This window comes from Erythrolamprus reginae, chromosome 1, assembly GCF_031021105.1.
Source record: "Erythrolamprus reginae isolate rEryReg1 chromosome 1, rEryReg1.hap1, whole genome shotgun sequence".
NCBI classification, from domain to species: domain Eukaryota; kingdom Metazoa; phylum Chordata; class Lepidosauria; order Squamata; family Dipsadidae; genus Erythrolamprus; species Erythrolamprus reginae.
The window spans coordinates 423,893,566-423,906,512 of NC_091950.1; the positions used below are offsets into that span (position 1 = coordinate 423,893,566).

The following is a 12,947-nucleotide window of genomic DNA, read 5'->3' on the forward strand; positions in this document are numbered from 1 at the left end:
TAGACACTTGGAACAAACTTCAGCAGATGTGGTTGGTAAATCCACAGGAACTAAATTTAAACATGCCTGGGATAAACACAGATCCATCCTAAGACAAAATACAGGAAATAGTATAAGGGCAGACAAGATAGACCAGGAGGTCTTTTTTTGCCCTCAATCTTCTATATTTCTCTCTACATGGGGCTACCTTTGAAAAGTGTTCGGAAACTTCAGATCGTGCAGAATGCGGCCGCCAGAGCTATCGTGGGGCTTCTAAGATCTGCCCACGTTTTGCCAACACTCCACGGCCTGCACTGGTTGCCAATCAGTTTCCGGGCACAATTCAAAGTGTTGGTAATGACCTATAAAGCCCTACATGGCATTGGACCAGAATACCTCCGGGACCGCCTTCTGCCACACGAATCCCAGCGACCAGTTAGGTCCCACAGAGTGGGTCTTCTCCGGGTCCCATCGACTAAACAATGCCGTCTGGCGGGACCCCAGGGGAAGAGCCTTCTCTGTGGCGGCCCCAGCCCTCTGGAACCAACTCCCCTCGGAGATTCAAATTGCCCCCAATCTTCCCGCCTTCCACAAGATGTTGAAGACCTATCTATGTTGCCAGGCATGGGGGGAATAACTATCTCTTCCCCCACCACGGTCTTTTTTCCTGGCTGTAATACATGAGAATGGTGTGATTGTGCGGTAACGATTGTTTTTAATATTTATGGGTTTTAAATTTAGCTTTTTATTTAATATTGGATTTGTACTCTGTATATTGTATTGCATATCTGGACTTCAGCAAAGCCTTTGATACGGTTCCACATAAAGAGCTGATAGATAAATTAGTGAAGATTGGACTTAATCCCTGGATAGTTCAGTGGATTTCAAGCTGGCTGAAGCATAGACATCAGAGAGTTATTGTTAATGGCGAGTATTCTGAGCAGAGTCAGGTTACAAGCGGTGTGCCACAAGGGTCTGTTCTGGGTCCTATTCTTTTTAATATGTTTGTGAATGACATAGGGGAAGGTTTGGTAGGGAAGGTTTGCCTATTTGCCGATGACTCTAAAGTGTGCAATAGGGTTGATATTCCTGGAGGGGTCTGTAATATGGTAAATGATTTAGCTTTAATAGATAAATGGTCAAAGCAATGGAAACTGCAGTTTAATGTTTCCAAATGTAAAATAATGCACTTGGGGAAAAGGAATCCTCAATCTGAGTATTGCATTGGCAGTTCTGTGTTAGCAAAAACTTCAGAAGAGAAGGATTTAGGGGTAGTGATTTCTGACAGTCTCCAAATGGGTGAGCAGTGTGGTCGGGCGGTAGGAAAAGCAAGTAGGATGCTTGGCTGCATAGCTAGAGGTATAACAAGCAGGAAGAGGGAGATTGTGATCCCCTTATATAGAGTGCTGGTGAGACCCCATTTGGAGTACAGTGGTACCTCGAGATACGAGTTTAATTCGTTCCGGACCTGGGCTCTTAAGTCGAGCAGCTCTTATCTCGAACGACTTTTCCCCATAGGAATTAATGTAAATAATTTTAATTGGTTCCAGCCCTCAAAAAACTCACAAAGTTAGTCTAAATTATGCAGAAAGACATGTTTTTAATGAAGAAATGTACATGTACATATAAATGAATAATGAAGTTTCTTTCACTTAACTTGTAAACTTTCTTAAACTTTTAAATTTACATATGTTCAACTTCTCTGCCACCCAATCCTGTAGGACAGAGGTCCCCAACCCTTTTTGCACCAGGGACCGGCTTTAAGCGATCAAGAGAGGAATGGGTGAATGAATGGACGGAGGGTGGGAAGGAAGGAAGGAAAGAGGGAAGGGACAGGAACAGAGGAAGGAAGCAAGGAAACTTATGAAAGGGGAGAGTAAGAGAGGAATGAGTGAAGGGAGGGAGGGAGGGAAGAAGGTGGGAAGGAGAAAGAAAAGAAGAAATAGAGGAAGGGAAGGTAAAAGAGAGAAAGAAAAAGAGCAAGAAAGAAAGAAAGAAAGAAAGAAAGAAAGAAAGGGGGAAGGGACAGGAACAGAGGAAGGAAGCAAGGAAACTTATGAAAGGGGAGAGTAAGAGAGGAATGAGTGAAGGGAGGGAGGGAGGGAAGAAGGTGGGAAGGAGAAAGAATAGAAGAAATAGAGGAAGGGAAGGTAAAAGAGAGAAAGAAAAAGAGCAAGAAAGAAAGCTGCAAGCACCCCCCCGAGCCCCCCAGGCCGGCTGCAACCTTTTAAAACACGCGCGCCGCTTCGCAGCTGTCTCCTGAAGCCGAACGCGGAAGTTAGCGTTTGGCTTCAGGAGACAGCTCCTTGGCGCTTGTATCTCGAATTTGGGCTTGTAAGTAGAACAAAAATATCTCTCCCCTCCCAGCTCTTATCTCGAGTTGCTCTTAAGTAGAGCAGCTCTTATGTCGGGGTTCCACTGTACTGTGTCCAGTTCTGGAGACCTCACCTACAAAAAGATATGGACAAAATTGAACGGATCCAAAGACGGGCTACAAGAATGGTGGAAGGTCTTAAGCATAAAACCTATCAGGAAAGACTTCATGAACTCAATCTGCATAGTCTGGAGGACAGAAGGAAAAGGGGGGACATGATCGAAACATTTAAATATGTCAAAGGGTTAAATAGGGTTCAGGAGGGAAGTGTTTTTAATAGGAAAGTGGACACAAGAACAAGGGGACACAATCTGAGGTGAGTTGGGGGAAAGATCAAAAGCAACGTGAGAAAATATTATTTTACTGAAAGAGTCGTAGATCCTTGGAACAAACTTCCAGCAGACGTGGTTGGTAAATCCACAGTAACTGAATTGAAACATGCCTGGGGTAAACATAGATCCATCCTAAGATAAAATACAGAAAATACTATAAGGCCAGACTAGATGGACCAGGAGGTCTTTTTCTGCCGTCAGACTTCTATGTTTCTATGTTTCTATGAGAAAGCTGCTCAAAGCCTGTGAGGGGTTTTGCAGGCATCTTCCTTGGCTGTGATCCTACGGTTAATTATTCCTGGCCAAATTGATTTAGCAAAGCCCATTAGATGAGGCTGATCCGCTTGTTGCCAGAGAGGTCTCTGGGGAGCTGGCAGGCGATTGAGTGTGTGTGTGTGTGTGTGTGTATTTGTGTGTGTGCTTGCAAGCACTTATTTGTACAGTTAGTGGGAGTTTTAGTTCCTCTTCGTTGCTGAGCTACAGACTTAAAGATTTTGGAGTTTGGCATCGGGCGATTCCAGCCTTGGTCCTTCATGCTTGTTCTAACCGTGGAGTCCTCGGTGGAGGGCGGCATATAAATCCAATAAACTTAAACGTAATTCCTGCGAAAAAGCCGGCCGGCCTCTGCTTCCCCTCCATTCCTTTCCTCGCAAGTGGAGTTCCTCTCGGCTTCTTGGAAGGGACTCGCGCTACTTGCTGCCCCTTCTGTGCCCGCTGCGTCAATGCTGCCGTGGCCGTGGCATCCGGGGTGGGGGGAACCGCCCTGCCTACCAAATATATTATATAGAGCCCTCTCTGCGCAGAGACTCTTGGTTCAAGCTGGACAAGCCACCACAGGGTGAGTCTGCCGAGCTACCCTGGGTTTGAATTAAAAGGAGAATATTTGTAGCTCAGGGTTGGGATGTGGGGTCCTTGAGTTTGGCTATTTTGCTAGGTGGTTAAAAACCTCCAGAGATGGAGAAGGAGGGAAGGAAGGAAGGAAGGAAGATAGAAAAGGAGGGAGGGAAGGAAGAAGGAAAATAGAAAAGGAAGGAGCGAGGGAGGCAAATAGGGAGGAAGGAAGGAAGATTTATTTAGTCATTCATTCATTCATTCATTATGGTGAGGAGGAAAGCAGGAAGAAATGAAGGAAGGAAGGAAGGAATGGGAAAGAAGAAAGGAGAAAGGAAGGAAGGGGAAAGAGGAAAGAAGAAAGGAAAGAAGGGGAAAGAGGAAGGAAGGAAGGGGAAAGGAGGAAGGAAGAAAGGAAGGAGAAAGAGGAAAGGAAGAAAGAAGAAAGGGGAAAGAAGACAGGAGGAAGGAAGGAAGGAAGGAAGGGGAAGAGGAGGAGGAGGACTGTGGGTTCCTTGGTGCTCATTGAGTTTAGTGGTTTTCTTGCAGACCTTTCATTGCCAAACTAGGTAACATCATCAGGGCTAGAAGCGACAGAGGTTTGCCGGGAAGAAGAGGAGGGGGAAGAGGAAAAAGCCTGAGGTCTCTGGTACTCTCTGAGCTTGGTGGTTTTCTTGCAGACGTTGCATTAGCTGACTAGGAAACATTCTCTGTGCTAGTAGGGAGGAAGAGGAGGAGGAAGATTGTGGGGTCCTTGGTGCTGTCTGAGCTTGACGTTTCATGAGCCAACTAGGGAACACCATCAGTAAATAACATCATCAATAAATTACTTATTTTCCTTCCTTCCTTCTTTCCTCGCTCTCTTCCTTCCTTCCTTCCTTCCTTCCTTCTCTTCCTTCCTCCCTCCCTTTTTTCCTCCCTCCCTTCCTTCCTGCCTTCCTTCTATCCTCTCTTCCTTCCTTCCTCCCTCCCTCCCTCCCTTTTTTCCTCCCTTCTCTGCCTTCCTCCCTCCCTTCCTTCCTTTTCCTTCTTTCCTCGCTCTCTCCCTTCTCTTCCTTCCTTCCTTCCTTTCTTCTCTTCCTCCCTTCCTCCCTCCCTCCCTTTTTTCCTTCCTTCCTTCCTTCTCTCCCTCCCTCCTTTTTTTCCTCCCTCCCTTCCTTCTTTCCTTCCTTCCTTCTATCCTCTCTTCTTTCCTTTCTTTCTTTCTTTCTTTCTTTCTTCTCTTCCTTCCTTCTTTCCTCCCTCCCTTCCTTCCTTCTATCCTTTCTTTCTTCTCTTCCTTCCTTTTTTCCTCCCTTCTTTCCTTCCTTCCTTCCTTCTATCCTCTCTTCCTTCCTTTCTTTCTTTCTTCTCTTCCTTCCTTCTTTCCTCCCTCCCTCCCTTCCTTCCTCCCTTCTCCATCTCTGGAGTTTTTAAAGAAGAGATTCAACAAACGTTCGTCTGCAATGATATATATGGTCTCTTGCTTGAGTCCGGGGGGGGGGGGGGGGGTTGGACTATATGACCTCCAAAGGTCTCTTTCTGCCTTGTGATTTCTGTTGTATTTAAGGGGTCTCTCTTGGATTTTCCTTCCTAGGCGGTGAGACTGGAAAGCAGCTATCAGAACCGTACACGTTACATGGTGGTGGTCTCGACGAATGGCCGGCAGGACACGGAGGAGAGCATCGTCCTGGGGGTGGACTTCTCATGTAATGACAGGTGAGTCAAATCTCCCCCCTCCAACTCCAAGTGGTGGACTTCAAGTCCCAGAATTCCTCATCCAAATGGTTGAACAGTGCAGTCAGGCGGTAGGGAAAGCGAGTAGAATGCTTGGCTGCATAGCTAGAAGTATCACAAGCAGGAAGAGGGAGATTGTGATCCCGCTATATAGAGCGCTGGTGAGACCACATTTGGAATAATACTGTGTCCAGTTCTGGAGACCTCACCTACAAAAAGATATGGACAAAATTGAACGGGTTCAAAGACGGGCGACAAGAATGGTGGAAGGTCTTAAGCATAAAACCTATCAGGAAAGACTCAATGGACTCCATCTGTCTAGTCTGGAGGACAGAAGGAAAAGGGGGACATGATCGAAACATTTAAATATGTTAAAGGGTTAAATAAGTTTCAGGAGGGAAGTGTTTTTAATAGGAAAGTGAACATAAGAACAAGGGGCCACAATCTGAGTTTAGTTGGGGAAAAGATCAGAATCAACGGGATAAAATATTATCTGACTGAAAGAGTAGTAGATCCTTGGAACAAACTTCCAGCAGACTTGGTTGGTAAATCCACAGTCACTGAATTTAAACATGCCTGGGATAAACCTATATCCATTGTAAGATAAAATACAGGAAATAGTATAAGGGCAGACTAGAGGGACCATGAGGTCTTTTTCTGCCGTCAGTCTTCTATGTTTCTATGTTTAAGTCATTGCAACTTAAAATAATTTAAAATTCAATTTGAAATCATTGCAATTTAAAATAATTTAAAATTCAGTGTAAAATAATTGCAATAATATTCCCCATACGCATTTTCTGTGAAATTTTTTCCCATCTTCTACAAAGCCGTGCAGATAAGAGTGGCACGAGAGGAAAGGAGGAGGCCGCAGGAGAAGGAAAACAGCAGCGTCCCTGGGTGCCAAAGCTGGGGTTATTTTTAGGGACCCTTATCCCCTCCCCTCCCAACCCCAGCAACAAGGCTAAATCGAGGTTGGAAATTTGAAGCAGGTCAGGAAGGGCAGCCGGGAAAGCAGCCGACGGCTAGACACGGCCAAGGGGTGGGTAGGTGGCCAAGCTGGACCAAAATCAAGGTCAAAGGAACGAGTTCAGGGGAAAAAAGGGGGGGGGGAAGCAGTAACATAAAGTGAATTTTAAAAAAATAAAGCTGGCGGGGGAAAAATCCGTAGTAACCAACCATATGCCTGAAAAAATAAATAAGCTGGGGGGCAAATCAGCGGTAAAACAAATAAAAGTGATTTGCAAAATAAAATTGTTGTTTAGCAACAACAAGTGTATACATTGTTGAGTGTTTAAGACTTGATATATAACTGTAATTATGAACGATGATATCTATATGTCTGTATAAGTTGTGTTTTGTTTTTGTCTTTATTTGCTTTGTGGTGTTTGTGTATTTTTCTTAATGTAAATTAACAAAGATTATTTTTTTTAAAGAAATACGGTATTTATTTATTTTATTTATTTCATTTGTCCAATACAGAAAAACATAGGAAGAAAAATAGACATGTGATAATGTAAATGAGGGTGAAAGTGAACTTAGAGGAGAGGATATATGAAAGGAAGAGAATATATAAGATAGGTGAAAGAAAGGAAGGACAATTGGACAGGGGACGAAAGGCACACCAGTGCACTTATGTACGCCCCTTACTGGCCTCTTAGGAACCTGGAGAGGTCAATCGTGGAGAGTCTAAGGGAGAAGTGTTGGGGGTGAGGGGTTGACACAATTGAGTCTGGCAATGAGTTCCACGCTTCGACAACTCGATTGTTGAAATCATATTTTTTACAGTCAAGCTTGGAGCGGTTCGTATTAAGTTTGAATCTGTTGCGTGCTCTTGCGTTGTTGCGGTTGAAGCTGAAGTAGTCATTGACCGGTAGTTGTGTGTCGGGGATTAGCTGTGGTGCCTGGGCCTGAGGCTTGAGTCCCTTAGACCCAATTATGTCTCACATCCCTGGAGACAAGGCAGGGTCTTGCATTGGGTGACTTTGGTCCTGGGTTCAAGTCTCCGAGGTTGCTTAGAGCTTCAGCTTTTCCTTTTTATTGGTCTTACAGCACCGTTTGCACAATGGGGCTGGTCCTTCCGCTCTGGAGCGATGCCCTCATCCATTTGGACGGCGATGGGTAAGTACTGGGTCTCACCTGAGCCTGGCAGGCTATGTCTTTCCCCCAACAGCACTGGGGTAGTGAGGTTTAAGGCTTCCACTCCCAGAATCCCCCAGCCCTCAATGCTTTAAGAGGGGAGGACTTCCACTCCCAGAATCCCCCAGCACTCAATGCTTTAAGAGGGGAGGACTTCCACTCCCAGAATCCCCCAGCCCTCAATGCTTTAAGAGGGGAGGACTTCCACTCCCAGAATCCCCCAGCCCTCAATGCTTTAAGAGGGGAGGACTTCCATTCCCAGAATCCCCCAGCCCTCAATGCTTTAAGAGGGGAGGGCTTCCACTCCCAGAATCCCCCAGCCCTCAATGCTTTAAGAGGGGAGGACTTCCACTCCCAGAATCCCCCAGCACTCAATGCTTTAAGAGGGGAGGACTTCCACTCCCAGAATCCCCCAGCCCTCAATGCTTTAAGAGGGGAGGACTTCCACTCCCAGAATCCCCAAGCCTCAATGCTTTAAGAGGGGAGGACTTCCACTCCCAGAATCCCCCAGCCCTCAATGCTTTAAGAGGGGAGGACTGCCACTCCAAGAATCCCCCAGCCCTCAATGCTTTAAGAGGGGAGGACTTCCACTCCCAGAATCCCCCAGCCCTCAATGCTTTAAGAGGGGAGGACTTCCACTCCCAGAATCCCCCAGCCCTCAATGCTTTAAGAGGGGAGGACTTCCACTCCCAGAATCCCCCAGCCCTCAATGCTTTAAGAGGGGAGGACTTCCACTCCCAGAATCCCCCAGCCATCAATGCTTTAAGAGGGGAGGACTTCCATTCCCAGAATCCCCCAGCCCTCAATGCTTTAAGAGGGGAGGACTTCCACTCCCAGAATCCCCCAGCCCTCAATGCTTTAAGAGGGGAGGACTTCCACTCCCAGAATCCCCCAGCCCTCAATGCTTTAAGAGGGGAGGACTTCCACTCCCAGAATCCCCCAGCCCTCAATGCTTTAAGAGGGGAGGACTTCCACTCCCAGAATCCCCCAGCCAGGATGCTTTAAGAGGGGAGGACTTCCACTCCAAGAATCCCCCAGCCCTCAATGCTTTAAGAGGGGAGGACTTCCACTCCCATAATCCCCCAGCCATCAATGCTTTAAGAGGGGAGGACTTCCATTCCCAGAATCCCCCAGCCAGCATTAATTAAGAAGGGGTGGACTTAAATTCCCAGAATCCCCCAGCCACAATACTTTAAGAGGGGTACATCCAAAATTAAATCAGAGTCCGAAGTAAAGTCTTCCTCTCCAGAATCCGTAAGGAGTCGGGTGGAATTAAATTAAATCAAATCAAATCAAATCAAAAGATCGAAGGGTCCAAAGGTTTAGCCCCTCTTCTCTTTCCGCAGGGGCTTCAGCGTTTCCACCGACAATCGGATCCACATCTTCAAACCCGTGTCCGTGCAGGCCATGTGGTGAGTCCGTTGCGGCTTCTCCGTGGTTTGCTAAATCCGGTGAAATCAAGATTGGGCCGCCATCTGTTGGCCTGCAAGGGTTTTGCAGTGTTCTGTTTGGGCCGGGGTGTGTGTGTGGACTAGATGACCTACAAGGTCCCTCCCAGCTCTTGTTAAACCTGCTAATCCCAGGCGTAAAATACGAATCCTGCAGTCACCAAATGGACGTGCAACCAGGAGAGTTTTCCAACCAGCCATGGTCCTTTGTTGGCAGCGCTGATATCCACAGTTGTACTGCTCTTGAACGTGGAGGTTCCATTTTGCTTTTGAGTCTTGTTGATGCCCTGTCCCTGGACTGACAAAGTCTATTGACCCTTAGCTTTTTTTTTTTTTTTTTGAGGTTATCTGCCTCAAAAAAATAATAAATCCAAATCGAGGGAGTCCCTGACTTATGGCCGCAATGGTCATACCGTGTTTCCCCGAAAATAAGACGTACCCTGAAAGTAAAGCACATCAGAGGTTTTGCAGAATTTGCTAATACAGTGATACCTTGTCTTCCAAACTTAATTGGTTCCGGGACGAGGTTCTTCAGGTGAAAAGTTTGTAAGACAAAACAATGTTTCCCATAGGAATCAATGGAAAAGCGATTTATGCGTGCAAGCCCAAAACTCACCCCTTTTGCCAGCCGAAGCGCCCGTTTTTGTGCTGCTGGGATTCCCCTGCAGCATCACAAAAACAGTCCGGAGGTGGGGTTTCCCATGGAGGGGAGCCTCGGGGGAATCCCAGCAGCGCAAAAACAGGTGCTTCGGTGGCAACAGAAGTCCAGAGGTGGGGCATCCCAGCGGTAGCGGTGGGTTTGTAAGGTGAAAATAGTTTGTAAGAAGAGGCAAAAAAATCTTAAACCCCGGGTTTGTATCTCGAAAAGTTTGTATGACGAGGGGTTTGTAAGACGAAGTATCACTGTATAAGGCACCCCCCCAAAATAAGGCTTAATCAAGTTTACATACGGCTTCGGGGGGCTCTTTTCCTCAGCGGTTCGTTTTGTTACCTCTAGGCAGCTGCACCAACTTTTTCCTTCCTGCCGGCGGCGGCTCCAGCGGCTTCCCTTCATCACGTGACGTTCCCGGCGCTGCTGCTCCTCGAAGGGAAGCAAAAAGTTGGGGCAGCTGTCTGGAGGTAACAAACCGAACCGCCGAGGAAAGGAGCCCCCCGAAGCTTCCGGTATTGCAGCCCACCTTACCCTTCCTGCAGCTTGGAGCAGTTAGACGGTAGAGACTGGGGGAGTGTTAAGCGGGCGGCCAGGAGGGGCGTGTCAGATCCCGACTCCCATTCCGTCTCACCCCGTCCCCTCAGATCTTGCGGCAGCTGCTTTAAGTAAGGCACCCCCCGAAAATTAATTAATTTATTTATTCATTCATTCATTCATTCATTCAATTTTTATGCCGCCCTTCTCCTTAGACTCAGGGTGGCTTACAACATGTTAGCAATAGCACTTTTTTAACAGAGCCAACATATTGTCCTCCACAATCCGGGTCCTCATTTGACCCATCTCAGAAGGATAGAAGGCTGACTCAACCTTGAGCCGGTGATGAGATTTGAACCGCTGACCTCCAGATCTACAAGTCAGCTTCAGTGGCCTGCAGTACAGCACTCTACCTGCTGCGCCACCCCGGCGTAGCACAACTTTTGGATCAAAAATTAATATAAGACATTGTCTTATTTTCGGGGAAACACAGTACACCCCAAATTTACGTTGTTAAGCGAGACAGTTGCTAAGTGAGTTTTTCCCCCTTTTACAACCTTTCTTGCTTGGTAAATGAATCCCTGCAACCATTAAATTAGCTGCACAGTCATTAAGTGAAGTAGGCTTCCCCATTAGTGACTGACTTTGACTGGTCACTAAGCGAACTGTTGTAAGTCGACTCATCACGGCAAAACTTAACACCAAAGGAACGGTGAAATAGAACCATTCAAAATACAACGCAAATGGAGAGACAGGACGAATCGCGAGTGACAAAAATGAGGAACCCCCCCCCCCACATATTTTTAAAAATGAGTTAAATAATTAAACGGAATTGTCCCGCGGCGAATAGAATAGAGAATAACAGAGTTGGAAGGGACCTTGGAGGTCCTCTAGTCCAGTGTTTCCCATCCTTGGCCACTTGAAGAGATCTGGACTTCAACTCCCAGAATTCCCCAGCCAGCATTCTGGGAGTTGAAGTCCAAATATCTTCAAGTGGCCAAGGTTGGGAAATATTGGACTAGTCCAACCTTCTGCTTAGGCAGGAAACCTGACACCACCTCAGACAGATGGTTATCCAACATCTGCTTAAAAACTTCCAGTGTTGGGGCATTTACAACTTCTGGAGGCAAGGAGTTCCACTGGTTAATCGTTCTGTCTCCTTCGTTCTGACTCGCTTCTCTGCTGGATTCTCTGAATTGGCCGGAGTGAATCGTCCCCTCCTGGTTCTCCGCTCCGAAATTGGTGCATTAGCCGCCTTTGGTCTCCAAGGGATAGGCAGGAGCCTTCTCCAGAACCACGAGGCATCACGGCTGGTTGCAAACCCTGGTTGAAGGGTCCCCCCCCCCCTTCTCCGTTTCCTGGACAGCCCTTCCCACCTGCTCCAGGGAAAGCTTTCCCTGGACTGAGGTCAGCGGCTATTTCTGGGTTCCAAGAAAGCCGGCGGTGACCTTCGTGGAAATAAAGAGAAAGGCGTCCTTGGCACGGATTATGCTGGCATCTGGGGGCCCCTGGAGCCCCCCCGTCCGTGCCAGCGGCTCAGCATGGATGTTGTGCTTACGTGATGTTTTTGTTGCTTCCCCCACTCGCCCCCTCCTCTCTGCCTTCGCAGCAAAATTGAGGCTGCCGAGGGAAAACCAGGGTGGCTAGCACTGATGATGTTCGCTAGTTGGGTCATGAAACGTCTGCAAGAAAACAACTGACCTCAGAGAGCACCAAGGAACCCACAATCCTCCTCCTCTTCCTTCCTTCCTTCCTTCTTCCCTCCCTTCTCTTCCTCCCTTCTTTCCTTCCTTCCCCCTCTTCTCCTTCCTTCCTTCCTGCCTGCCTTACTCCCTCCCTCCGTTCTCTTCCTTCCTTCCCCCTCCTCTTCTCCTTCCTTCCTTTCCTTCCCCCTTCTCTTCCTTCCCTTCCTTTCCTCTTCTCCTTCCTTCCTTTCCTTCCTCCTTTCCTTCTCTTCCTTCCCTTCCTTTCTTCTCCTTCCTTCCTTTCCTTCCTTCCTTCTTCCCTCCCTTCCCTCCTTCCTTCCTCCTCTTCTCCTTCCTTCCTTCCTGCCTACCTTACTCCCCCTTCCATTCTCTTCCTTCCTTCCCCCTCCTCTTCTCCTTCCTTCCTTTCCTTCCTGCTTCCCTTCTCTTCCTTCCTTCTTTCCTCCCTTCTGTTCCTCTCTTCTTCTCTTCCTTCCTCCTCTTCTTCCTTCCTTCCTGCCTGCCTGCCTTCCTCCCTACGCCCTTCTCTTCCTGCCTCCCTCCCTCCCTTCCCGTCCCTCCTTCCTTCCTCCTCCTCTTCTCCTTCCTCCCTTTCCTTCCTTCACTCCTCCTTCCCTTTTCTTCCGTCCCTTCCTTCCCTTCCTTCCTTCCTTCCTTCCTTCCTTCCTTCCTTCCTTCTCCTTCTCTTTGGTCTCTTCTAGCACTGCTGATATTCCATAGCTGGGTAATGAAACGCCTGCTGGAAAGCCCCCAAGAGCCCCTCATTTCAAACCCTTCCTTCTCCCCCTCCCTCTCCAGGTCCGCCCTGCAGAGCCTCCACAAAGCCTGCGAAGTGGCCCGCATCCACAACTACTACCCCGGCAGCCTCTTCCTCACCTGGGTCAGCTACTATGAGAGCCACATCAATTCCGACCAGTCCTCGGTCAACGAGTGGAACGCCATGCAAGACGTCCAGTCCCACCGCCCGGATTCCCCAGCGCTCTTCACAGACGTGTGAGTAGATCCAGGACCCCCCGCTAGGCTCCTCCCCAGGACCCCTCCCACCCATCCTGCCCAGCAGAGGGGGGGGGAAACCAATACGTTCTTACAGGGAATCCTTGACGGCCATGATGGAGCCTAAAATGCCCGTTGATAAGTGGGACAGTTTTTATTTACGGGGCCGCCTCCTCCCTCGCTGTGGCCAGTAAGGGCCCACAGAGTCGGCCTTCTCCAGGTCCCTTCCGCCAAACGTTGGTTGGC

General features: G+C 48.0%; 1 protein-coding gene across 1 annotated transcript in view; it reads left to right on the forward strand.

Moving 5' to 3' along the window:
• Positions 1–5,097: 5,097 nt before the first annotated feature.
• LOC139158049 (protein phosphatase Slingshot homolog 2-like) overlaps positions 5,098–12,947 on the forward strand; it is a 35,481-nt gene continuing 27,631 nt past the window's right edge. The window contains exons 1-4 of the mRNA XM_070735440.1: positions 5,098–5,214; positions 7,282–7,350; positions 8,715–8,780; positions 12,507–12,701. Of these exons, the coding sequence (XP_070591541.1) occupies positions 5,135–5,214; positions 7,282–7,350; positions 8,715–8,780; positions 12,507–12,701 (410 nt within the window). The 5' untranslated portion in view covers positions 5,098–5,134. The remainder of the gene's footprint in view (positions 5,215–7,281; positions 7,351–8,714; positions 8,781–12,506; positions 12,702–12,947) is intronic.